Source organism: Podarcis tiliguerta (genome assembly GCF_965153285.1).
Source record: "Podarcis tiliguerta genome assembly, chromosome: 5".
In the NCBI taxonomy this organism is placed as follows: Eukaryota; Metazoa; Chordata; class Lepidosauria; order Squamata; family Lacertidae; genus Podarcis; species Podarcis tiliguerta.
The window spans coordinates 78,266,349-78,292,442 of record NC_139538.1 but is presented as its reverse complement, the minus strand read 5'-3'; the positions used below and the strand labels follow the sequence as shown (position 1 = coordinate 78,292,442).

The window sequence follows — 26,094 nt, the reverse complement described above, 5'->3', positions numbered from 1 at the left end:
AGGATCTTTTCCAACTCATTATATATCATTTCCCAGAAGCCTTTCACTCTCTTACATTCCCACCACATATGGTAAAATGAGCCCTCTTTTTCTTTACATTTCGAACACTTATTTCAAGTCTTACACATTTTTGCTAATTTTACCGGTGTAATATACCACCTATAAAACATTTTCATAACATTCTCTTTCAATGCCGTGCATGCTGTAAATTTTAAGTTCTCCTTCCATAGTTTTTCCCAATCTTCAAACTGAATATTATAACCAATGTCTCTGGCCCAATGTATCATGACCGACTTTACTTCCTCATCTTTTAGATTCCACTCTAATAATAACTTATACATTTTCGACAAGTTCTTAACTTCCTTGTTTACTATCTCTGACTGGAATATTGATTCTTTGTCTGCATAACCACATTCTTTTACATCCTTCCTAAACATTTCATTTGTTTGATAATAATGCCAATGATAATAATAATATGTTCAAATGTTTATTTGATTGCCCTTGAATCTTTCCGCCACACTTGCCATTCTCTCCTGCCACACCCTTTGAGTACCACTGCTCTAAATACTCCTGATCTGTGTCTTTCTCACCTTGTTCGTACAAAATATGTTTCTGGGTGTTTGCTTTATATTGCTCAAAGAATTTTCTCAACAACTGGACTTTTAAATGAAGAGTCTGTATTTCAGAGACACAATTTTTTTTAAAAAAAAAATGTCTGAAATGGCATGAATGAGCCAGTAGAATTAGAGAAAGCTTTCAGAATAAATGACGCCTTGCCACTAGCAGAAATGTTTTTTTATTAAAAAAAAAAACTTTGTTCAGTTAATCATGATACAAATACACTTATTCAGCCAAATTACCTTTCAGAATCTGTCTAACTAAATCAGTGGTTTCTCTGATTCTGCAAAGGAAGATGGGTACATTATCCCTAATGGTTAGCTAATGGCATATGCATTTAGAAAACTAATTAAACATTATATTTAGCAGATATTAAAAAGTTGCTTCTGTTACTCTAATGGGTTGTTTTTATTTTTTATTTTCTTTTAAAAAACAACAACATTAAGGAGAAACTTACAAAGGAGATAATAGGAAAGTAGGTGGTTTGGTTTCCAGTCCATCAAAACAGATTTCATAGAATCATAGAATTGTAGAGTTGGAAGGGACTCTGAGCTCTGCCTGCTATGCAGGAATCTCAACTAAACCATCCATGACCATTGTCTATCCAACCTCTGCTTAAAAACTTCAAATGAAGGACAGTCCACCACTTTCAAGGCGATCCTTTCCACTGTTGAACAGCTCTTCCCATCAGAATGTTCTTTCTGATGTTTAGTTGGAATCTCCTTTCTTGTAACTTGAAGCCATTGGTTCTGGTCCTACCCACTGGAACAGGAAAAAACAAGTTTGCTCCATCTTCCATGTGATATTTGAAGATGGCTATCCTATCTCTTCTCCGTTGCCTCTTATCCAGGCTAAATGTACCCAGCTCTCTCAACCATTCCTCATAAGGCTTAGTTTCCAGACTCCTGATCATCTTGGTCACCCTCTTTGTACACATTCCAGCTTGAAGATTCTTCTTCAAATTTGGTGTCCAGAACTGGACACAGTATTCCCAGTGTGGTCTGACTAAGGCAGAACGGAGCAGTACTATGACTTTCCTTGACCTGGAGACTATACCTCTGTTGATACAGCCTAGAATAGCATGATCTTTGTTTGCTGCTGCGTTACATTGTTGACTCATGTTAAGCTTGTGGTCTAGTAAGACCTCTAGATCCTTTTCACAGGTATTACTGGCAAACTTTTTTGGGGGGGGGCAGGTGGTTCTTCCTGCCTAAGTGTCGAACCATACATTTGTCCCTATTGAAATTTCATTTTCTTGGTTTTGGCCCAGTTCTTCAATCTGGGAAGGTGGTCCAACTGGCTGTTCCTATCGGGCATCTCCGAGGACACTGGGCATGGGAAGTGTGCACCTTTCATTTCCATAGTGTTGCAGCTAGAGCTAGATTGTGTGCAGGTCTTTGGGAGAGTTTGGGGACTGTTTCTGGCAATCTACGTGTTTTGTGATCTACGTCTTTTGCATTCCGTACCTAAGCCAAATTTTGACCAGGCCAGGCAATGGGAAATAGCTGTGGGTCAGTGGTAGAGCACATACTAGCCATGCAGAGGATTCCGGGTTCAGCCCCTGGTATCTCCAGGTAGTCTTGGTAACATCTTAAGTTTTAAACCCTGAATAGCCACTACTAAATGTACCATTTGGAATAAGGCACTTTCTTCGGTTCTGTGCTTTTGTTGTTGTTTCTGCTGCTGGCAATCTTCATTGCACAAAGCTGCCCCGTAACTTTCTACCATTGAAACTGCAATGTGATGGCTGTTATCGAATGAGCATATCTATCTATCTATCTATCATCTATCTATCTTTCTTTCTTTCTGCATATCTATCTATCTATCTATCTATCTCATTTCCAAGCTAACTCAGTGATTTTTTTAAAAAAATAATTACTCCCATCATTTGGAACTTTGCCTTTTGTGCCTTCAGTGTAGCTCCCTAAAGCACATTTTTTTCCAGCAAGCTTTAACTTTCTTAAGCAGGCCCTGCCCTGGGGGAGCGAGGAGTCTATTTCACAGTCTAATACATTTCGCCATTAAAGAGCTTCCTCTTTTAATTCCAGGATATTCCAGAAGGAAGCACTTAATTTGAACTGCATTGCAATGAGTAGAAAGCTAGCCTTCTGGCATCCAATGCTTCCTAATTATTTGCCCTGGGGAGAAGAGCGGATGGCAGCGGAAGTGGAAGCAGAGGCTCTGGAGAGAAAGGAAAGATGGGAATGCTCCAAATTAAATAAACCATACCGAGAAGGAATTGGAGGTACCACATTCTTCCTTTCCGGAGACTCCCTAAAACCTTCATTTATTTTGACTTGCAGCTGAAAGGTTTCACTGTCACCTCTTCATTGTTCTGCAGTAGAACAACAAAAAGCTGTAACCATGTGGAACAAATATTGGGAAGCAAACTGTTTAAGCACATGGTACAGTTTGTCGCATGCTTGGGTTTCCAATATTTCAGGTTTTTCTAAAGCGAGACACTTGATTCCTTCCTAACAAAGCCTGAGAAACCAGGAGAAGAGGGGATTGGTTTTGGTTTTTTAATGATGTGAAAGATTGGAAAGAAAGTCCAGCCCTGCCTTACCTTCCTGCAATGCCTAAAACCTGAATAAAAGCATATCAACTAAAAGTTGGCAGTGATGGTAGGATAGGACTTGAGTAGTTCCTGGAATGCCTTCTGCTCAGGGGATTATACATGAGGTTCAGCATATAGGCCTAAAGACATCTAGGCAGGAGGCTTCAGAGATGCACCTAAAATGCTCCCATTTGAAGCACTCTCATACCACTTGAACAGTCATGGCCTCTGCCATAAAATCACAGGAGCTGTAGTTTGTTAAGGGTGCAGAGAACTGTTAGGAGAACCTGCACACAGTCCCCAGCACCCTTAACAAACTAGGTTTCCCAGGGTTCTTTGGGGGAAGCTGTAACTGTTCAAGTGGTGTAAGAGTGCTTTAAATGTATGGCGTTGAAGTGACCCGGTAAGAATATGGGAAACTGCCTTACACTGAGAGAGTCCTTTGGTTCCTCCAGATCAGTATGATCTTTGTTGACTGGTGGTGGCTTTCCAGAATTTGGGACCAATCTAGGACCATTGAGCTGTGGGCTGCCTGAGGCCCAACCTTGGATTAGTGCAAAAATGTGGGTTCTCAAAGGGGAGCTCCCAGCAACTTTGCTCCTTTTTTGCTGCTGTGCTGAGCAAAGCCAAGGTTTGGCTTAGGAGGTCATCTTAACCTGGACCCAGACCAACTGCTTTTCATTGCAGTTCATATATTCACTCCAGTTTTCCTAGTTCCTTATAGTTCTTCTGAACATTTCCATACCCTGACTATCTGATACTTCTGAATGCCCAACTTTATGAATGCCCTGTGCTGTGAATCATCTTTATATTCCCCGTGGCATCCACATTTGGATCGTATTTCAGTTTTTCTGGAAATACAAATATAGTTCTATTACAGTACCTGATACACCGGCAATTAATAAGCCAGTTGCCAGATATGTTCGGAAAACAAGACGGGAATGGGCAGTAGGGATTAGGCGAGCAGAAAAGTGATCACAACCCTCCTTGAGTATTGCTAATCATGAAGTTCATTTTGCATTATTATGGAATCCTAACTGTTGAGGGAACTCGCCCAGTGGCTTATTTGACAGGGAAAGTGGTGATGGAGTGACTGTTCCTCAGTGTTTGCCAGATACTGGAGTCAGGGGAAGAGGGAAAGCAAGAAAGAAATGAAAGGTGAGAAACTGGCAGTGTCTTTGGTTGAGTCTGGCGATGCTCTTTCAGATAGAAGCATTTTTGGAGTGAGTTCAGTTTGAACACTCATCACTACATGTTTAATGGTTCTGTGCTTAGTCATGCAAAAGGCCTCATGGTATATTTTTCATTATCCACCTCTCCCAGATTTTTGGAAAGCTGTCATTGCATTTTGCAGTTATAAGCAGCAAAATCTGGTATCCTGAGCTGCCTTCCATCCTGTACACTTTAAAGTTTAGCAGCTTAATGGAGACCACTCCAAGTTGGCTTGTCTGCTGGGAAACATTGTGTATTGTATAACTCCCATCATCCCCGACCCAGTGACTATGCTGACTGGCTCCCAGCAACTAATATGTCATTCAGGGATTTGTGTTACTTTCATGGGCTTTTTCTATGTGCTTCATTTCAACCCCCCCCCCCCCCGCAATAGATCAATCATATAAATAAATAAATCTGGAGGGCTACAGATTTTCCAACCTTGTTGTAGTAGATCCTGGGTCACGTTCCAAGATTGAACAGTAAATCTCATGGAGAGCTAGCTAGGCTTATTACCAATATAATGCTCCCATACAGCTGCTCATTTGCACGGGAAAGGTCATCAATGGTGGGCAAACTCTTTTCAGGAAATTTGCCACCATCACTACCTCAGTAAGCTTCTAAGGAAACTCAGGATTCACCAGAACACAGTTGGAAAGATATTGTGATAATGTGTGGTTTTCAGAAGGCAACCCCCTCTGCTGCCCAAGATTCAGTAAAACTACTGATTTGCTCCAATTATGTTTTGGTATACTGGCTTTCCACAAAGGGTGGTTTTAACACAACAAGAATGGACGCTTTTAGATCTCCTTCCATTTCATGCAAAGAGAATGGGGAAACACACAAGTCCAAGGCTCTTGCTGGCTTGTTTGTGTAACAACAACCCATAGTTTGTTGTCACATCTGAACCTGGCCCAGAAAATCCTGCCCCTTTTAAAAATGTATAAATTCTGCGGAACTTTGGGGAAGGTGCTTGAAAAGTGCAAAATCGCATGCCTTGACAACCAACATTTTAAACTTTGCATGGCTCAAAAGCTTTCCTCTGACTCTTGCTGTTGTTGGAGGAATAAAACTCTGTGTGTTCCTGTGTGGAGGGGGGAAGACTCCAAGCATAATACATGATCAAACCTCAATTTTGTTTAAAATCTGCTGTGTTCCCTAGAGCATTGTGTACTTGCTTTACCCGGAGTGTGTGCTTTTTTACCAACCCCTCTCCCGGAGGTTGCACATTATCCTGTTACTTAGTTAAGAGGGGCAACTTGCCTTGTGTGGCGACAGTTTGGGAAGAGGCATAAATAAGACACAGTTAATTGAAAGCAGATTCCCACTGTCTACCTCTAAAACCCACCCAGTCCATTAAAGCTCTCATGTATGAATCACTTTTGCAAAGAGAACTCTTTGCTCTTCTTCTGCCTCACTAAACTCTTACCTGGGGGAGGTAGAAGCTCTTGAATTTGGTGACATTGATTACTAGGGAATAAACAACACGTTAAAGTACAGTGTAGCGTTCAGAAGCCAGAAGGACACGGAGATTTAGCCCTTTGAACCTGCTTTGTTTCAATGAGTGGGTACGGTTGGTAATTGATACAGTGATAAGGAAAGGTCTTGACTGCATTACCTGGTGTCAGCTTCCGCTGCGCCCTGAACGGAGACCACAGACTGTATTTCATTTGAAGTGTGCTCATGCAAGAACAATAGATCACAGATTTAAGATGGGGCCTGGCTACTAAAGCTAGAGAGCCAGGTGGAGCAGCGCGAGAGGTAAATAGCCTTTTGTTTGCCTTTTAAGAAATAATAATCGGGGCAGCTGCTGCTGGAAAAGGATTATTTATAGCAATAGCAGGTTAGGCAAATCAAGGGCAAAACTTTGCACTGTTGTGTCTTTTAATTTCTGAGTTACGTCTTTGGGAGGGAATATTACAAATACCACATAAACTTACCTTAAGCATCAGCAAGTCATTTTAAGAAGGGGATTAAAAAAAAAAAAAGCAGTAGCAGCATTTTGTCTGCAAGTTAAGCTGTTCCAGTTATCCATTGGTTTTGAGTTTGTGTGTGTGTGTGTGTTAAGATTGTGCAGTTCTCTTTCGCTTGGTTCATTCTTAAGTCAGCCTGGATAGCTCAGTTGGTTCGAGTGTGGTGCTGATACTGCCAAGGTTTCAGGTTTGATTCCTGTATGTATGGGATGGCTGAATGTACCTGCATGGCAGAGGGTTGGACTCTATGATCCTCAGGATCCCTTCCAACTCCACAATTCTTTGTTTCTACATTTACAACATTAGGCCCATGTGCCACATTTTGATTAGATAGGGAAGGACCATAGCTCAGTCGTAGGGCACCACTTTTGCATGCAGAAGATTCCAGGTTCAATCCCTAGCTTTTTCTTCTTTGGCAATCACTCGTAGCTGAGTAAGATTGTCCTTGATGAATACAGTCTTAACAGTGAGTCTGTAAGTGACTGTGGAGGCAAAACTTTTGCATCATAGTAAAATCTATGATGCATGACGCCTCACTACACTCCTTGAAGGTTGTTCAGACTGGCTCAGTGTGAGTCCATGTGCAGAAAACCCCCAGCAGGGGCAGATCTTGCTCAGCAATGGATTAATATGTCTCGTTAACAATAAGCTTGAAATAATAGTACTGAAAATTCAAACATGAATGAAAGAACATGGCATGGAGAGGAACAAGCTACCATACCTCTGAAATAATTGACCATCACGACAACTAGGTTAAAGGATGTGCTACAGTAGGCTTTCTTGATCAACATCAATAAAACATCTAAAAATAACTACACAGATATAGTCTAAGTTGATTAGCAGTAATTGCCCTGAGTCAGTGTAGTCACTGATGGGTGATGTCATGTGTAATATTCTCTTAAAGTGATTTTAGCAGACGTAGCCTTTTGAAGAGCTCTTATAGTCGGCATAAATATCTTCCTGGTTCCAAGCTGGATGCCAACAGTCAATGATATGTCTAAATATGACATAATACGGTATTAGATTATATCTTTGTGCTTTTCTTGTTATATGTTGCCAAAGAAAAATGACAGCATCTGTCTTTTTAATGCAAAAAGGGAGCCATTAAAATCTTTGAGAAGCAGAACATGGTAGCTGGGAAATCATGTAAGAACAATGGAGGTGAGCTTTCAAATATTTATCTAGGATCTGCAAACCTCTCGGTCACAACATAAGCATTTGACTTTTCTGCCAAGTCTGGAGATGATAACAGTGGAGAGGTTCTTATCCTATGCTCATAAATTGAGGCAGAACTTATGTACATGTATAGAGGAGGGGGCATAGTTGGCTTGCTCCCTAAAAAGGTCTGGGCCTGACTCAGTATGTGTTTGTTTAAAATGTAGTAGTAGTAGTAGTAGTAGTAGTAGTAGTAATAATAATAATAATAATAATAATAATAATAGATGCATTATAGGACTCCCCCCAATATATATATTGGGGAAGTTTGGGGAAGAGCTGCTAGCAGCTGTTGTCCCTCTTATTAATAGACAGAGGCCAGGGACCCCTACTTCCTTGTGGTCATAGTGAGCATGGGGAACCATTCCCATCCTCAACACAATAGCAATGCCAGGATCATACAAGCTGCCCAAATTAAGTGAAAAGTACAATTTTGTGTTTACAATCTCTTAGTAGTTAAATAAGTATGTAATTTAACTCTGGCTCTAGTTTTTCAAATGTCTCTTCCAAGTCCCGATTCATTAGCTTTGCACTTCACCTCCCTTCTCCAGTTACCAGTCTTTCCCTCTACAAGGGCATTATGAACCAAAAGTTGCACATTTGATTTGGAGGCAGCATCCTCCAGCAAAAGCAACTTTTTAAGAAATAAAATGGAGTGGGAAATGAATGAATGAATGGAGGGATGTATGCATGAATGCCTGTTAGTTGGAAAGACCTTTTTTCTTTTTCTCTTCCGTTCCTTATCACAGTTATCTTCCAGAAGGCAAAGAACCTCACCCCCCCCCCAAAAAAAAATCCCCTTAACTGTCAATACAATCAATTGGGATTTGTCCCCCCATCAATAATTAACAAAAGCTTTAAATCAATTCAGCTTTGCGGTACTAGTTGTAATACTTAATGTTTAACAAGGAACTGTAATCCTCTTTCACAATTGAAGCATTTGGCTTTGTAGAATGTAAAAGTGATGACTGGATAAGTTAAATAATGGCCAGGATCCAACCTACTCTCTCCAGTGTTTTGAGTGGAAAGTGTTTCCGTTCAAGTGGAAGGGGTTTTATTTCCTGCTGGTGAGAGTCCATTGGGCATCACAGGATGTTGCTTCAGAAGTGTTGTGGGTGGGGGTGGCTTTGTGGGGCAGCAGAGGATGCTGTTGGAAGCGGGTGCTGAAAGGAGATCATCATTCATGGCACTTTAGACCCCACCCATAGCTTGCTTGCAGTTTCACAAGAAAACAGAGCAGGAGCCATATTTAGTTGGCGTGCTATGTCTCAATGTCAGGGTAATATGAGCCATGGCTCATTGGGGCTCAGCCCAAAGCCAGCATTCAGAGAGAAGGATCAGTCGTCTCATAAGAAGAGGATATTTCAGAGAATGGGCAGAGTGCCTTCTAGTACTGGTTGGCAACACCAAACTAAGCTGACAGAGAGAGGGCCACCTGTGGAATGGTTGTAACAATCATGGTGGATGCAGTGATGCAGGCAGGTCCCCTTTCTTCCTAGTGCCATTTGTCACTTCTGCTTACTGAGGAAGGGGGGGATAAGGCAGCGGAGAGTTTGGTGTGGACACAATGCCAGGAGCTTTGGATTGGTTCTGCCACTGCGCATGCACCGAGCTCCCTGCTTCCTTCTGTGTCCCAAGTAAGGATGCAGGCAGGAGGGAGCTGGCTGAGGGCAGAATGAAGTTGTTGGGGCAGTGCCTCATTTGTCCCCATTGACTAGCTTCCCCTGGTACCTTCTCAGCACTGAGTAATCAAAACCAGCTGATAGGCATCCAGGAGGAGGAGAAAGGCTTTCAGGTTAGTAAATGTGTCTTATTGGTATGCTTGAATTCCTCCACCTCTTAAATTAGAAATGAAATCCTTCAGGGTAGTCACAAATAACTGGCAATTGCCAGATAGCCATTTAAAAGGTTACCATGTGCACATGTAACCTTGTCGGGGAGTCATTTCTCCCTACCATCCTGTTAACTGCTCCATTTCTCCCAGATTATTGAGCCTTGGTAACAATGGTAGTTTTACTATGTGGTTAGAGGTTCCAGGCAGCCATCTATCTTGCCATGTGGATACAATTACCATATGCTAAGCTCTAAAGTGATGACTACTTGGCCTGCAAGCATTTATTTTTACAGTCCAAGGTAAAAAAATTTTTTTGAGGAGAATGGCTTTGAGCAATTTTACTTTGGCGTTTTCTCCAATAATGAAGCCTCTGTGGAGAAAAGGAAGTCCAGCAACTGTATTCTCTATCTCTGAATATAGCTTCTTCATCTCTGGTGACACCATAATTAGAAACTGTACATCCTTCCTACATATCTGAAGCGTTTTTCTCCCCACTGTGTCAGCATGATATTTTAGCGTTGTGGTCAAGAGCTAAGGCCATGAAGGTATTTTTAAGCTAAAGTTCCTTTAAGCTAGTAAGTTCAGAAACTCTTTTGACTTGTGGCCTTCTTCTAAAAGTCAGTTTACCTTTTGGAACTCCATCTCCACTGAGCTTTTTAAAAAAATGAGTGAGAGTCGCCTGGGATATCCCCTATCCATTGTCGGGCTCCAACTCCCCTGTTTTGAGACTTTCTGTTTACAATCAAGTGGTCTTTTAAGTTTTATGAGCTAAATAAATGAACCAGAAGAGAAGCCATGGGAAAATATTAAAATAATATTTAGTGATGGGGGATTGGAGATTGGAAATTGAATTTCATGGTTCTAAAACCCCTGAGCCTGTTTCAATCCAAGTCCATAATGACCTGAAATTTGTTTCTCCCCCTCCCCAGCTTCCCCATCTGTGAGCGTCCCTATAACCCACTATTTCTAACTTAAACAAGCAAAATGGGTATCAGGCCGGATCTGAGGAGCTACAGTGGTACCTCGGGTTACAGATGCTTCAGGTTACATACGCTTCAGGTTACAGACGCCGCTAACCCAGAAATAGTACCTCAGGTTAAGAACTTTGCTTCAGAATGAGAACAGAAATCTTGCGGTGGTGGCGCAGTGGCAGCGGGAGGCCCCATTAGCTAAAGTGGTGCTTCAAGTTAAGAACAGTTTCAGGTTAAGAACGGACCTCCAGAATGAATTAAGTTCTCAACCCAAGGTACCACTGTATAAAGATCAGAATTGAGTTCTGGGTGCTGCCACAACTATAAGCAACAGCATCTACTGGACAGTGGGAAACATAGAAGCAGGGCTGGGCGCTATCTGGTTTTCAACACCATGATGTACACCAGCTAAATATAACAATATATCACCATATATTGGCAGCAGCGGAGGGCCGTGCTGGGCCTCCCTGCAGTGGCAAGGGGCCCACCATACCTCCCCGCAGTAGCGGAAGTCCTTGACAAGGCACCCTGCAGCGGTGGAGGGCCTTAAAATGTTAGGAAGAAGTATATTTAATAAAAAATATAAAGTAAACTTCCATATAATATATTTAATGTATTTTCAACTAATTTAAGAGTAGTTTAAGTGATTTACTAGTCAAGTTGCATCTGTTTTCCCACTCAGAGGTCCCACTTAGAGGTTCACTCTAGGCATGCATAAGCCCCACTGAGTTCAACTAAACTTACTTTCCAGGGAGTAAGTCTTGGATGATTTCAGTAGGGATTGCTTGTGAGTAGACATGCGTTTGCTTGCACTGCTTACCGACAAATCCCCTCCCCATCATTCTTACATAGTACCCAACCTCCCATTTCAGCTAAACATTCTCCTCTCCATTCAGTCCTCAACAGACCCCCCCCCCCGCAAAAACCCCCATACCATCAATCTCTCCCTTTTTAAAATCTCTCCTCCTTATAAGGGAGGGAAGGAGGGCAAGCAAGCAAAGACTTAATCTCCTTTAAATAAATTTTAGAAACCTTCATTTTTAATATGGAGGAAAACTATTTAGGGGGAACCACCAGAAAACAAAAACCCACCCTTTTTTTTCGGGGGTGGGGGGTCAGTGTGAGGAAAGAAGTGTTTTCCAGTTCTTTGTTTACATTCTCCATTTATGCTGCCCCTGGATCTTTAATTGTATAGCCATGGGGGTCCCTCCTGGATTGTTAGCAGGCTCTGCATAATTAGCTGAGTTCTAAGTGGAAAGATACAGGTGAAGCTGGAAGAGTTTGCTGGTTTGTGTGAGAGCGTATCCTTATTTCTTATTGGCTAGGAGGGAGAGAGCAAACAAAGCCTGCAAAGCATTAGTTCCCCAGCTTCCCTCTGGGAAGCTGTTAAGTCTCCATGTTTTATTCACCAGTATACAGTGGTACCTTGGTTCTCAAACTTAATCCATTCCGGAAATCTGTTCCAAAACCAAAGCGTTCCAAAACCAAGGTGTGCTTTCCCATAGAAAGTAATGAAAAACAGATTAATCTGTTCCAGACTTTTAAAAACAACCCCTAAAACAACAATTTAACATGAATTTTACTATCTAATGAGACCATTGATACATAAAATGAATGTACTGTACTATAAAATAAATAAGACAGTATTGTAGATGATTTAGAATTCCCCCCCCCTTACCTGCACTGATGATAGTCATTGTTTGGATGGGGGGCTTTTATCCATTTCTGCAGTCACACAATCAATCAGTAGCTGAACTGGGTTCCACACAGTCACAAAAACAAATTAACCGAAAAAGCCTCAGAAACACAAAATCAACCGCAAAAACGAAAGTGCCAAACTTAATCTGTTCTGGAAGTCTGTATGACTTCCGAAATGTTCGAAAACCAAGGCACAGCTTCTGATTGGCACAGGTGCCCCGGAAACAATAGCCGACAGCCGCATCAGACGTTTGGCTCCTGGAAAAGTTTGAAAACTGGAACACTTACCGGAACGTTTCCAGCGTTTGGGAACCAAGGCGTTTGAGAACCAAGGTACCACTGTATTGCCTTGTTGAAACACTTAATACGATGTTGTTTTAATACCTGGCATTCAACGATTTATCACACAGCCTTAGATCGGAGCCACATTTTCTTGGGACTGTGATGATCTGGATGTGCTGGGATGCGCTTGCTTCAGCATCCATTGACCTGGGGAAGCAGTGTATAATGCCTTGAGCATTTCCACCATCTGTTTCCATGGAATGTTTGTGCCACTGTCCATCTCTTTGTGATGTCAACTAATGTTGCAACAAGTATGTGTGGCAATTGCCTCAAGTCAGCCTTCCAGCTCATTGCCTTAGTAAGGTGAATTTGGATAAAAGAGGAAGGGCTGGCTTGGAGGTTAGTAGCAAAGAGATCTCTAGGCCCCATAATGCTCTAGCCTTCTGATAACATCGTCAGGAATGATAGGACTGGGCAGGAAATATGTGGAGAAAGCCTTGTCTCCCACTGTCCTGCCTTGTTTGCGGTTGGATTAGAGGGTGATTTAAATACAGTGGTACCTCGGGTTAAGAACTTAATTCGTTCTGGAGGTCCATTCTTAACCTGAAACTGTTTTTAACCTGAGGTACCACTTTAGCTATTGGGGCCTCCCGTTGCCACCACGCCACTGGCCCGTGATTTCTGTTCTCATCCTGAGGTGAAGTTCTTAACCTGAGGTACTACTTCTGGGTTAGCGGAGTCTGTAACCTGAAGCGTCTGTAGCCCGAGGTACCACTGTATATGTGTCCCATGTCTGGGTCAGCGTTTGAAATTCTCCAGGCGCCAGGTGCATTTTACACCTGGCTATCGGCCACTTGAGACCAAGTGAAGATGCCCAGGTGCCAGGATGGTGCCCGACGTCTCCACCACCTGGAGGCGCATGCCTGGGGATCCTTGGATCATTCCTGATTTCATATACTAGCAACACATCTTGTAGAATTCTATCCGTTATATTTTATCAGCACAATCAGAATGAATTTGAGGAGCCAAAAAGTCGTATTGAAAAAATTCGACTTTTGAGCTGTCTGGCCCCTAAATGGCAACTAGGCATTCCGTTTGGGTGACTGTAACCCTGGTTTAAAGAGCCACTTGGTGCCTAGTTATATATCTGAGTTTCTAACACTGGTTTCGGTTGCCGTGTGGCAACCCCAGTTCCCTTTGGAGCCATGTGGGGGACCTTCTGAGTGTTTGTCCTTATCGTGATATTGCTGTAGAAGTGCTAAGCTTTAGATCAGCAGCTTGGAACAGTGATCAATATGGTAGCCACTTCATTTGAATGCCTTCCTGACAGGAGATAGACTTTCTTAATTGTTATAAGTGCCAATACAGTTGAGAGTCTGTTGGTATTCATCCAACTTCCATGTGAGTGTTGGCTGTGTCCTAGACTAAGCTTGAGTCCCTACCCACTTTTCAAGGTCTTCAGGTTACCAGTAAATTATATCTATACACTTGGCAATTTCTTTGCAAAATCCTGCAACTAATTGAAATGCCCTATATCAAACAGCAGACCATCAAAATAATTGCAGAAAAAATGGGGGGATGGCTTCAATTTAAACTTTGAGGACAAAAGCCTTGATGCAGGGGAAATCAGACAAGGTCCCTCCCCCGCCCCTGCTTATATGGAAGCTTGCCAAAGGTTGCATTTATGTTCATTGAAACTTTAATTCCAAAAACCAGCACTTAAATGCTAATAGGAACAGGGTTTAGAAGCTCAACTGCCCTTCCCTCCCTCCCTCTCTCTCTCTCTCTCTCTCTCTCTCTCTGTTTCTCTCCGTCTCTCTCTCACACACACACACACCACAAATGTAAGTTAATTCCCCACTCCCAAATCTTGAAAGTTGGCATGTGTGTTTCTAGTCGGCTGGCTTTTCTTTACAGCACAAGGGAGAGATGAACCTTCCCCTTACTCCTTCCAGTATGTCAGTAGGCAAAGCAGCTACAAATAATTTGTGGGAAAGTACTGTTTGTGTGTCTTTTTTTAGTTGGAATTTCAAATAGGGCTAAGCTGAAATGGCTTATGTTTTAATTTGACTTCCTTTTCCAGTAATTCTTCAACACGCGCTGCTAAAACAATTCAACCATGTTTTGAATGGCATTAATGCTATAGAACATTCAAGTCACTGTATACACCTTGGGGCTCCTTGGATCAACCGGATATCCAAGGTACAGCCATACCTTGCTTTGCGAACGTGATCCGTGTGGGAGGCACATTTGCAACCTGTAGCGCTGTGTCTGCGCATGCACGTGATGCAATTCGGCTCTTCTGTGCATGTGCATGATGCCATTTTGCCCAGACTTACAAGAAACATTAATAATATGAAGTTTTCAAGAATCATAGACTTTCTAGAGTTGGAAGGGACCACGAGGGTCAACTAGTCCAGTCTGTAGCAGTGCAGGAATCTTTTGCCCAATGTGGGGCTCGAACCCATGACCTTAAGAGTCTCATGCACTGGTAACTGAGCTATGTGTTTCAGTGAGGCACGAAAACAGTATTTCGGGTGGGCCCTTAGAGGGCAATTGGAATGCTTCTTCTTTTCTGTGCAAACTGTACTCTGTGAGCAGTCATCCTGTTGCTCAAGTGCCGCTGCTGCTGAAACAAGAGCATTCAAGTTGCTCCCTAGAGAGCCTGCACTATGGATGTCACCCTTTTGGGTGTTTCTGCATCTGACTGTGTCACCTTATTTTAGACACTGAGAGAAGCAGCAGAAAAGTTGCTAATGGCGAAGGCACGAAACTGTTTTGGCAAAAAAGGGAGTTTTCTAGTGTCTTCTCTTTGGCAAGCAGTTATTTGGTACTTGAAGTACATATTGTGAGACAAAAGTAGAATGTTGCAAATATTGGGATGAGCCTTTACTGTAGATCAGGATGTGGCCTTGATGATCTTCACCTCTTCCTTTTCCCCCAAAGGGAGCAATCACCTTGATACAAGTAGCATATTTGTGTTACACTTTGCATACTGTTTTTAAACTATTGTTGATTCAGAAGAATAATTTTTAAGTGCATTTTAAACCTATTTTGATACATTTCCTTTATTCAACAACAATTTCAGTTTAATGCAGAAATGGCATGGAACAGATTTATAGGTGTGCACATGCAAAAGCCACCAAAAATATACTGATTTGCTTAGCCCAAACACAGATAAGCAAGATTTCCCCCTAAGAAATGCAACATGAAACCCCAAGCTTGAAGCACTATCTTGAAACGCGTTCAGTAGCCCAGATTGCACATAACGACCTTGCGAGGCATATCTGTTTTACTGGTGGTTCGTTCAGAGGGCTCAGTTATTGGTTGGTATGGTTGCCAGAGTTCTTTGTGCTGCAGTGTGTCTTCACAGTTAGCTCAAAGGAAAGTACAAAATAAAAAAAAGGAAGAGGTGAGAGAAATGGGCATGAAGGGACAGGACAGGTGCTAGTATTTTGTGGACATAACAAGGGCAGCTGAACACTGATTTACTAAGTTTCCCTCTACATGATTAGCAGATGGAATTGAGTTTCCACTTTGTTTTCCACATATATTATCCATGCGGGAGAACTAAGGGACTCTGTTAAAGTTATCATATAGTAAACACTGTTTGTTGCTTCTCTTCGGAAAATGCTTCCTGCTTGGTCTGGGGGATCAGTTTGCCCCCCCTTTTTTTTTTACAGAAATATACTTGAATTGTAACAATTTATTACTTTGTAAAAATCTCTATATAAAACAGCTTCTAGTATATAAAACAGAACACAATCAAAATAAAAACAGGATACTGTCGTTTGTTTCCTGTTCTTGCATTTGTGTCACACCTGCTCACAGTGCTACAGCATCAGGCGCTCACAGATCGTATATCATTAACTCATGTAAATGTTATTAACAAGACTTGAGTCAATACTGCTGCGCATTGTAGAAGCGATTACTCTGTCAGCTTAGGGCAGGTCCACACCTCGTATTTAAGAGCACATCCAGTTGAACATTTAAAACTTCTGATTCCCCCCGAAGAATCCTGGGAACTGTGGCTTTCAAAGGGTACTGTGAATCATAGCTCCGTGAGTGGGAAACTGCAGTTCCCAAGATTCTTTGGGAGAAGCCATGTGCTTTCAGTGTGCTTTAAATGTATGGTGTGGTTTTGCATTTAGTCCTCCACAGAAAGGGTTGCTTCGTTTGTTTGTTTTTTGGTAGATCAGAATATTTTAAAGACTATTATAAAGGCATTGGTGATTCACATTAAGTTTCTTTATGCACTCAAGGGCAGTTCTAAATTCTGGAAGGATGCAGAATTCAGTGGTGGATTTCAGGGCCCACTGGGGATGGGACCTTCTGAAGTATGGGAGGCAGAGGCTCAGTACATGGGAGAGCTTTATTTGCACTATGCAGCCCATAGCAGCCTCATTGGTCTCTGTAGAGGCCCTGGTGTTTGACCTAGTTGGCCTAGAGGTCTATGCCCTCTTCTCATGGTACTCACTCAGAAAGATAAGCAGAACTATGAAGGGAATTTCATAGAATAGTAGAGTTGGAAGGGATCCTGAGGGTCATCTGTCCAACCCCCTGCAATGCAGGAGTATGCAAGTGTCCCATATGGGGCTCGAACCTGCAACCTTGGTGTTATCAGCACCTGCTCTAAACAACTGAGCTATCCAAGTACTGTACATCTTTAGCCCAACACCCTGAGGTAGCACCGTCCATTCCAGCCCCTCATCTTTTGAGAGATAACATACCAAAGGAGACAACCTTTTCTCTACATAGACCAGCGGTTCTCAACCTGTGGGTCCCCAGATGTTGTTGGACTACAACTCCCATCATCCCTGAGTTCTGGCCTTGCTAGCTAGGGGTGATGGGAGTTGTAGTTCAACAACATCTGGGGACCCACAGGTTGAGAAAGTCTGACATAGGCTCTCCAATATGCTTTAGGGTTTAGGGTTCTTAATCATCTGGGAAACCTACTCCTCTCTAAATCAACCTGTGAGGGCTGCAAGGAGTAAAACCATCTCCAGGGTTGAGGCTGAATGCACAGCCCCGTTGAATCTGCGTTGCCCTTTCACACAAGTAACATGCAAAGAGGGCTCTTGTGCAACCCGGTGGCAACTGAGTATTCAGCAGGGTTGTTAGGTATCCCATTTGAAATGGGTCTACAAATCATGCCAAGTGATTCATTTCCCCACAAATCACCAAGTTTTCAAACCTATCCATTCAAGGAAATCAGCCCTGAGTGCTCACTGGAAGGACAGATCATGAAGCTGAGGCTCCAATACTTTGGCCACCTCCTGAGAAGAGAAGACTCTCTGGAAAAGACCCTGATGCTGGGAAAGATGGAGGGCACAAGGAGAAGTGGACGACAGAGGACGAGATGGTTGGATAGTGTCTTCGAAGCTACAAACATGAGTCTGACCAAACTGTGGGAGGCAGTGGAAGACAGAAGTGCCTGGCGTGCTCTGGTCCATGGGGTCACGAAGAGGCGGACACGACTGAACGACTAAACAACAACAACATAATTCAAGTATAAATAAGTTACATAAAGACACCCTATCTTGATCCATAGACATTCAACTGAGATTTCAGCTTCCCTTTATGTGAGGCTCTGAGCTATGTCTGATTTGTTCCAAGTTGAGTTGTTGGAGGTCTAGTGATGTTCTTACCATGTGTCTGAAATCAAAGGTGGAAAATTGCAGTACTTTCCTCTTCGGGGATTACATTCCATCATCTTTGCCATATCTTAGTAACACCGTCTGCTCTTAACATTACCGTACATTTCCGATGTAGAGTGTTTTTTTTGCCAGAGCTGGAGCAGAGCGCATGTTTCCCCTTGTTTTGCTGGAAACTACAGCAGATCAAAGATGCTTCATGTAATGATCATCAGTCTGCACGGAGTGTCTCTGTGTTACATATTAACCAGCTTTGATGCCTCTTTACATGAGGTCACAGCTTCCCAAATTAATTCTGTCACAGGAGAGGATTCATTAGATTCTTAATTGACTATTTCCTTACAAACAAGCAGGAAGGAACTTCTAGAAAACAAAGTAATTAAACAGTAAGCAATGCACATAAATCATATTTCTGAGCAAATTAATGAAAAAAATATAGAATTTGTTGCACTTTATACAAAGGGTGCTTTTGTTTGTTTGTTTGTTTGTTTTTTGGCAAGTATACAAGTGATAACCCAGGGTCCTCAGCCAATGTTTTTGAAGTTCAAGCTTGGTTTTTTAAGACGGGCTGAGTATCAATCCTGGCTGCAACTTCATGGGCATGGGGAATTTGTGCCTTTTTCTACAGAGTTCTTTCCACCATGAATAAGTTGGATGTCTCATGCCAGTTTTAGACCTGTGGCACAAACTGATTGCATCAGTTTACTTTGTGGATTGAAAAATAGAATTGTGCCTTCACAACCCCATTGAATGTTTGAAAAGGGAATAGCAGTTCTTCATAATGAAAGCACTTTCACGTGAGAGGTGCATAGTTATGTTTATCGCTCAGTTCTTTAGCAGTTTTCAGCTGCCAGCAGAGGCTTTCACTGATTATTTTTTTCATATATAAAAGAGTAACGACATGATACTGTTCCAACTACGTTTTGAAAATAAGGAAAAGATTGAAAAAAGTACCTCCTGTATTGCCAGTTTTGTGTGAGGCAGTGGGATAGTGCAAACACTTTTTATTCCGCGCTTAGAGCTGAGCTGAATTTCCATGAGTTTTGATTTTTGTGTTTGATGGGGGGGAGGAAGTGCTTTTGGTGAAGTGTTACAAAAATTGCGCAACGCTTAAAAGTGTTCCTACGCTTTGCCCAAGTGCTGAACATTAATCACAGCTCCAACAGCTCTCTTCAAGCTCCCTGGAAGTCTGAGTTTCACCCAGAAAATATATTTAGTAGGGGCGTCTAACCTGTGGCCTTCCAGATGTTGTTGGACTCTATTACTCTATCAAGCCAACATGACTAATAGCCAGAGATGGGGGGAACTGCAGTCCAACAAAATCTGGAGAAGCCACAGGTTAACCACTTCTGATATTTAGGAATTCTGCCTAAGATTTATCTCATTTGGGTCAGAGAAGTTCCCTGAGTTCAGTCAGTCAAGTTCATGGACTGTACAGTTCTCTTGTTTCTAAGCTCAGATGTTTCTTTGTGCTGTGTTCTGTCAGATAACTACACTCCAGAGACAGTTCCTTGGAACTTTAAAAAAAAAAAGCTTTTGAAGGCTTTTGAATGCTGACCTCATGGACCTGGCTGCCTGAGACCCCTGGTGCCTTGTTTCACATGGGAGGTAGCTATAACGAAGATGATTCTGAAGCCAGTATCACTCCTGGGAGGAGAGGCACAGCTCTGAGGTAATGAGGGAGACAAGGCCCTAAGTAGTATCATTTGAGCGTAGCTTATGATATAGGGCACAAACCAGAGACATAGCTGTCAAGCGTCCCTTATTTGGCGGGACAGTCCCTTATCCCAGCGCCATGTCGCGCTGCTGTCCCTTATTGATGATGTCCCTTAAATACGCTACTGAAGGTAATGGGGCCCTTTCTATGTCCAGCTGTCCTTTGTCAACAACAAATTGTTGCTTTTTTGTGTTGAATATATGCTATATGGTAATTTATGGACCTAACAGGTATCTAAAGCCATTTGCACACAACAAAATATGTATTTTATCAAAGTAATTGTTGATCCCTTATTTTGGCTGCTGATCCCTTATTTTCGAGGCTGATGGTCCCTTATTTTCAAATCTGTAAGTTGACAGCTATGGCCAGAGACCATCTTCAGGTAGGAACCATCTTTGGCATATAGACCTGTTTTGTAAAAAATGGCCTAAAGGAGAGTTGGAAATTGAAATAGTTGGAGATCTGGACCACCGTATTTGTTCCAGTGGCCTAAGCAGGCTGTATGATGGTGGGAACCTGCAGGCTATTTTGCTCTTTTAGCTCTATCACATCTTTAACTCAACTACAAATACCCCACCAACTTTGGATATGCTTTTTTTAAAAATACATAAAAGTTGATAATCAATAGTAGTAGCCTCTGTTCATATAGTGAGTAACTTTCTTGTTGAGTACCTGCACCCATCTGAACATATTTAGATTTTTGTTTAAAAAAGGTGTGCCCCATCTCCCTTTACAACAAATCCAATCTAGGTGTTTTTTTTTAGTAAAACTAACAAATGACAGCATATACCGGTAGCTTGCTGAGATAACTCCCTAACTGCCTTCAGATCTTGGGCTGGTACGACATACCTAACAGCCCCTTCTCAATTTCACCACTGACTTGCTCCTATTAGAACAACATGATCCCATGCATCATATTTTTGCAGGGACCCCCTTGTTTGATTCCTATGGTCAGCTTATATTTCAAAGTGACTGTGTTGCGCTTAGGAAAAGTACAGTAGCAGCTAATTTGTATGACTTGATGTCTGTTGCTGCTGACTAAGAGAAAGGGACAGGAAGCAGCAGCTTTGGGGGATAAGTATAAGTAGCACTACACTCCAATCTGGCTACCAAGTGATTCAGCTTTATCCCATGGTTTAGCTCAACAGGTAATTCTCTGTGAATTACTGTTAATACAACTTTCACAGACAGTTAGCATTAATATTAAAGAACGAGAAGCAGATAATGCTTGAGAGTGTTTCCGTTTCCTTTTTCGCTAATTGCAGTGTCGTATATTATCTCGTCAGTTACGCACTTAAGAGAGATTCCCTAGCAAGGTATGTGAAGTCTCTGGGGAGATAGTATTGCTGTATTTATTCATGAAGATGCAAATAATCACTTCAGACCGGGGCTGAAATGGTAGAAAGAGAACCCCAACACTGTGCTTCTCAGATCCTTCTTCTCCTCCCCCCCTCTTCCTCCTCTTGTTATTCAAAGTCTCACCAGATGTTCATGCATGGTTGTAATGCTTTCAAGGGACCTATACAGAAGCAGAGAAATTCATCCCAACCAGCCCTGTGCCCTTGCCTTGCCTTGCCCCATATATGAAGGTGAGGCTTAGCAGTTACATGGAATTGTGACATCGTAATAATGCTGTCTATGTCATCAGTGAACTTGGAGAGAAGTGTGTGAAGGTGATGGATCAGTTGCTTCATATGTGATTATCATTTGTTGAATGCAGAGTCAACTGGAGACTTTTGTTTGTGTGAATGAGCCCATTAGAGCCCAAGCAACACAGATGGAGGACTTCTGTACCCTATGAAAAAGAAAAGAAAAGGTAGCTGTGAATTATGGTAACAGGGAGTAGACAGTGACTTTTCTATTTCTGGGATGCCAAATTGTCATCTTCTGTGAGCACTTATTCTGCCTTTGGATGCCCTGTTCCAAAATGTCGGTGGAAAAGGGTGGTGGCGGGTTGTGCTCATGTTTGAGTGGGCTCAAAGACCAACCTAGCAGTCTGCCCAAATCTTTTTTCAATACTGGTCATCATCACTGGGGGGAGATTTAAACCAAGCCCTCCATTCTGAATCAAGTGCTCTATTCTTACTCTCTCCCCTTGAAGTAGCCTTGAACACAGTATTATTAGAGTTGCACACAAGAAGAGCATTCACAGCCACCCACCATTTTGTGTATTTCCCCCCCCTCCTGTTGGATTGGACCATCATTTTTACACCTAAAGTTCTCTCATGAAATTTGGTAACAGGACATGTGCACGTTGTATTCTGATGCCCATTTAAAGGTGACCAGTGGGGGCGGGTGAAATCTTGCTTTCCCACTGTGAATGGGGGGAGGGGACATAATTAAGTACTTGTAAGGAATAAATCCTACACAAATCCAGAGTGGAGTCCCTGCAATGGTTGGATGGCATCTTCTGCCCCTCCTTCCGGCAACTCCTGCATTCCTTTGGACCACATCAACAAGGCCGGGGTGTGTGTGTCTTGTTGTTTGGGCAGCCCAGGAGCTCAATACACACTTCCCAGGCCTTGTGCCTTGGGGGATGTCACTTCAGTGCTGCTAACACAGTGGTTTTGACTTTACCCCTGGAGGCATACTCCATTGTCTCTCGAGACAAACGGATGCCAACAGCTTGTAGTGTGCTCATAAGAGGCTCCTTAGTTATATGTGTTGAATTATTTCAGTACTGGCAGAATATTGAATAGTAAAGTAAATATATATTCTGTATCTATGTGCAAAGCAGTGTTTTGGAAGATTGAACATCTCTTTGTAGACAAAAAACCCCTCTGCTACTCATTTTCTGCATAAGCTCAAGAAAGCAGATAGGAAATCAATTTTGTGGGGGATTCCCTTCAGAGACCGCCAACAGCTCATGCCTGCCCACTTCCATGATTTTATGCTAGGATTGTGAAACATCAAGTAGTTAAATATTTGCAATTGAACAACTGTCAATCATCATTAATAACTGTAGCCATCTTAAGAACTCTCGCTTCCACCACCGCTCTGATTGATTACTGAAATATGATACTTAACCACAAATAGTGGGTTATTAATAGCAAGCATCATGTTTGTCTGGTAACCTCGTTATCTTTTCTATGTGTTAAAAAGAGAGAGAGCCCCGGCTTCACAATCAGAATAAATAAGGATATAATTAATAATACGACCTGTTATCAATAAGATGTGGTGAAATCCTAGGGATAAGAAATGGAACTTGTTATTCTGTGATAGAAATGCTGTTCTCTGAAAATACAGCAAATGTAGTTTAAATAAATGTCATAAAGAGGCCTTGTTTGCACAGTGTGAAGTATATAGTTAGGGGGAAATCTTTCGCCCTCCTAGTTTGTAACCAAGAATCTCCCCCCCACCTCCACCCCAGCAACTGAAACCACCATAGTTAAGCCTGGTTTTGTGAGCTTGAAAAGTTTTTTCGTGAAAAAAAATATCAAATGAAAACTGAAGAAAAAAATAAAAGACTAGAAATAACAGAAACAAATCGTAATCAATAAACATTCCTAAAATAAGTTGTCATTTCAGGCCAATATTCACTCAGTGTTCATTTAGACACAAATGATTGAAGAGATCCCTGATAGACTCAGCCAATGAAGGTTTTCTTTCAGCTTCATATTTAATTACCTCCCGTCTCTGTGTGTGTTTATTTATTTATAATATTTCATATTGACAAATGATGCAAATAAATTGTGTACGTAAGTACGATAATTTTGTTTGCCCCGAGTAATTAATTTTTCAGAGCACTTGTACCCCGCTCTGCAGCCTGGAAAATTTCATGCACAGCTTACAAATCAATACAAATATCACAAGCCAGCCCTCAGGCTTGGGTTACACTTGTTTTTTAAATGTTTGTTTTTGTAGGCTGATTTGAATCCATCTTTTTGCAGAGGGACACTCATGGTAAAGACCCATATCTAGATATAAAAAAGTGTGACCAAAAAAAAAATCCATCAGTTGCCCCACCCTCAATGTCCTTCTGCTTCAACCTTACTGACTGCTCTTAGGAGGAGGGTGGAGACTTCATGATGCCCTATTTCTATGAATGCCTATTTCACAGGAAAAAAGTGGGGCTTGATATGGGGTTGCAGTCAGTATACACAGCATAAGGTGCTGGTCAGGAGGTGATTTGGGGATGGAATTAACTTGACTTGCAATGTGCCGCAGCGGGGAAAGCAACAGCAGGCCAATCCCACCTTCCTTGTCTTTTGTTAAGACTCCCACTCCAAACAGAATTGTGCACCCAGGCATCTTATTACTTCTTTGGAATTTAATTTATGGAGCAGGGTAATGATGATTGACGGCTGGGGCAAGCAATTGAAGAGGAAATGATTTTGGAGTGGGATCTGGGTGGGCAATTAATCGGGGGTAACTTAATTGGATAGGTCCTTATTAATTTGGGGTTATCTGGGGCGGGGTGTGAATTAATTGAATACTGCAATTGATTTGTGCTGATCTGAATGGAAATTAATCGGCTTGCCTTCTGTGAAATTTAAATTGCGGCAATGGTTTCTAAATTTGCACCTGTACATGTAAAGTAGTGCATGTAAATCTGTGTCGTGTTTTGCCCTCTTTTTTGACACCCTGTGAGGAAGGAGGTGAAGAGACAAGGATGCCAAAGGCTGAATGTGGGCAAATGCTGCTGCATGAATTTGTCACTTGGTTACAAGCCAGTGGCGGTCGGGGGCCAGAGTCAAAGTGAGTGAAACAATGAATTTACCCTTTTACAGTACGGTAGTCTTTACACACACTCAAACCTCAAGCATTGTCGTCAGAGTGCAAGGACCCTCAACTAAGGGTGTGAAGGAAGGGCAATGAGAGGCATGACCTGGGAAGAGGCCCCTTGCAAGAAAGGTAGATTTTGAGGAGAGATCCATGCCATAGGGGTAGCAAGAGAAAATGGGTAGAGCCATACAGTGGTACCTCGGGTTACAGACGCTTCAGGTTACAGACTCTGCTAACCCAGAAATAGTACCTTGGGTTAAGAACTTTGCTTCAGGATGAGAACAGAAATTGTGTGGCAGTGGCATGGCGGCAGCAGGAGGCACCATTAGCTAAACCTCAGGTTAAGAACAGTTTCAGGTTAAGAACAGACCTCCAGAATGAATTAAGTTCTTAACTCGAGGTACCACTGTACTTGTGATAAGTAAATTTGCATTTGACTATTGCTAGTTGGAAGGGACGCAGGTGGTGCTGTGGGTTAAACCACAGAGCCTACGACTTGCTGATCAGAAGGTCAGTGGTTTGAATCCCTGTGACGGGGTGAGTTCCCGTTGCTCGGTCCCTGCTCCTGCCAACCTAGCAGTTCAAAAGCACGTCAAAGGGCAAGTAGATAAATAGGTACCGCTCTGGCAGGAAGGTAAACGGCATTTCCATGTGCTGCTCTGGTTCGACAGAAGCGGCTTAGTCATGCTGGCCACATGACCCGGAAGCTGTACGCCAGCTCCCTCGGCCAATAAAGCGAGATGAGTGCCGCAACCCCAGAGTCGGCCACGACTGGACCTAATGGTCAGGGGTCCCTTTACCTTTACCATTATTGCTAGTTGATTAAAGACATGAAAAAATGGGTGCCTTTTAAGTTTGATTCGTGAGAAAAACTTCACAGAGTGGTGAGGTGCAAAATAAAATGGCAGCAATAAATTATTGAGGAAAGGTGGAAAACAACAAGGGCATTCTCTTAGGAGCTGTTAGTTTTCATTTTGCAACTTGTCAGACCCTTCAGCAAGAAATTATTAATAAATGTTCACCTCCTTTATTACTGTCCTAGATTATCAGTTTAATGTACGATATATTAGAACAAATCACAAAGGCAGCCGTAAATTGTGCTACAGTGATTCATTGCTAGATCTGGCGGTGGTCTCCTGAATCATGACCATATTTCAAAGGAATTATGTAATGTTTCCAAATAGAAATGCGTACCTGCAATGCACAGCATTCTGTCGGGTCTTGGATTAAGCGAGTCCAACAATAAGAGATAGCTAAAAGTGCAGTCCTGTGCTTGTCTATTCAGAAGGAAGTGGGTATACACTGTACTTTGTATGTGGACAAGAGCTGAAGTAGTGGGCTTTAATTTAGGGAATGCTGTGGCTAAAGAAACTTTATCCTGGTTGTTTTTTTAGCTGCTTTGGAAAGAGATGCCTATTAGGCAAAAAAGCTGCTGGCTTTTCAATGTACCGCCTCTCTTGGTACCATAGTTAACATTCTATGTATACTAAGGTAAAGGTAAAGGGACTGCTGACCATTAGGTCCAGTCGTGGCTGACTCTGGGGTTGTGGCGCTCATCTCGCTTTATTGGCTGAGGGAGCCGGCGTGCAGCTTCCGGGTCATGTGGCCAGCATGACTAAGCCGCTTCTGGCAAACCAG

At 42.3% G+C, this 26,094-nt stretch overlaps 1 protein-coding gene and 2 long non-coding RNA genes across 16 annotated transcripts in view; 1 reads left to right on the top strand and 2 right to left on the bottom strand.

Moving 5' to 3' along the window:
* Window positions 1-12,603, bottom strand: part of LOC310677529 — a 36,233-nt gene extending 23,630 nt beyond the window's left edge. For all 5 annotated transcript variants that reach the window (XR_014511230.1, XR_014511231.1, XR_014511232.1 and 2 more), the window contains exon 1: window positions 12,463-12,603. This is a non-coding gene — a long non-coding RNA (uncharacterized lncRNA). The remainder of the gene's footprint in view (window positions 1-12,462) is intronic.
* The window catches only part of RET (ret proto-oncogene), a 115,951-nt gene that overhangs the window by 40,772 nt on the left and 49,085 nt on the right, over window positions 1-26,094 (top strand). For 4 of the 10 annotated variants that reach the window (XM_083440324.1, XM_083440326.1, XM_083440327.1 and 1 more), the window contains one exon: window positions 2,667-2,863. The exons of 3 other annotated variants lie outside the window; for them this stretch is intronic. In XM_083440324.1, coding sequence (XP_083296450.1) covers window positions 2,667-2,863 — 197 coding nt within the window. Of the gene's footprint in view, window positions 1-2,666; window positions 2,864-12,677; window positions 12,760-21,406; window positions 21,548-26,094 lie in introns of those variants that run through there. 3 more of the 10 variants (XM_083440331.1, XM_083440333.1, XM_083440330.1) reach the window with 3 other exon arrangements.
* Window positions 21,437-26,094, bottom strand: part of LOC310677566 — a 35,278-nt gene continuing 30,620 nt past the window's right edge. The window contains exon 3 of the long non-coding RNA XR_014511283.1: window positions 21,437-21,526. This is a non-coding gene — a long non-coding RNA (uncharacterized lncRNA). The remainder of the gene's footprint in view (window positions 21,527-26,094) is intronic.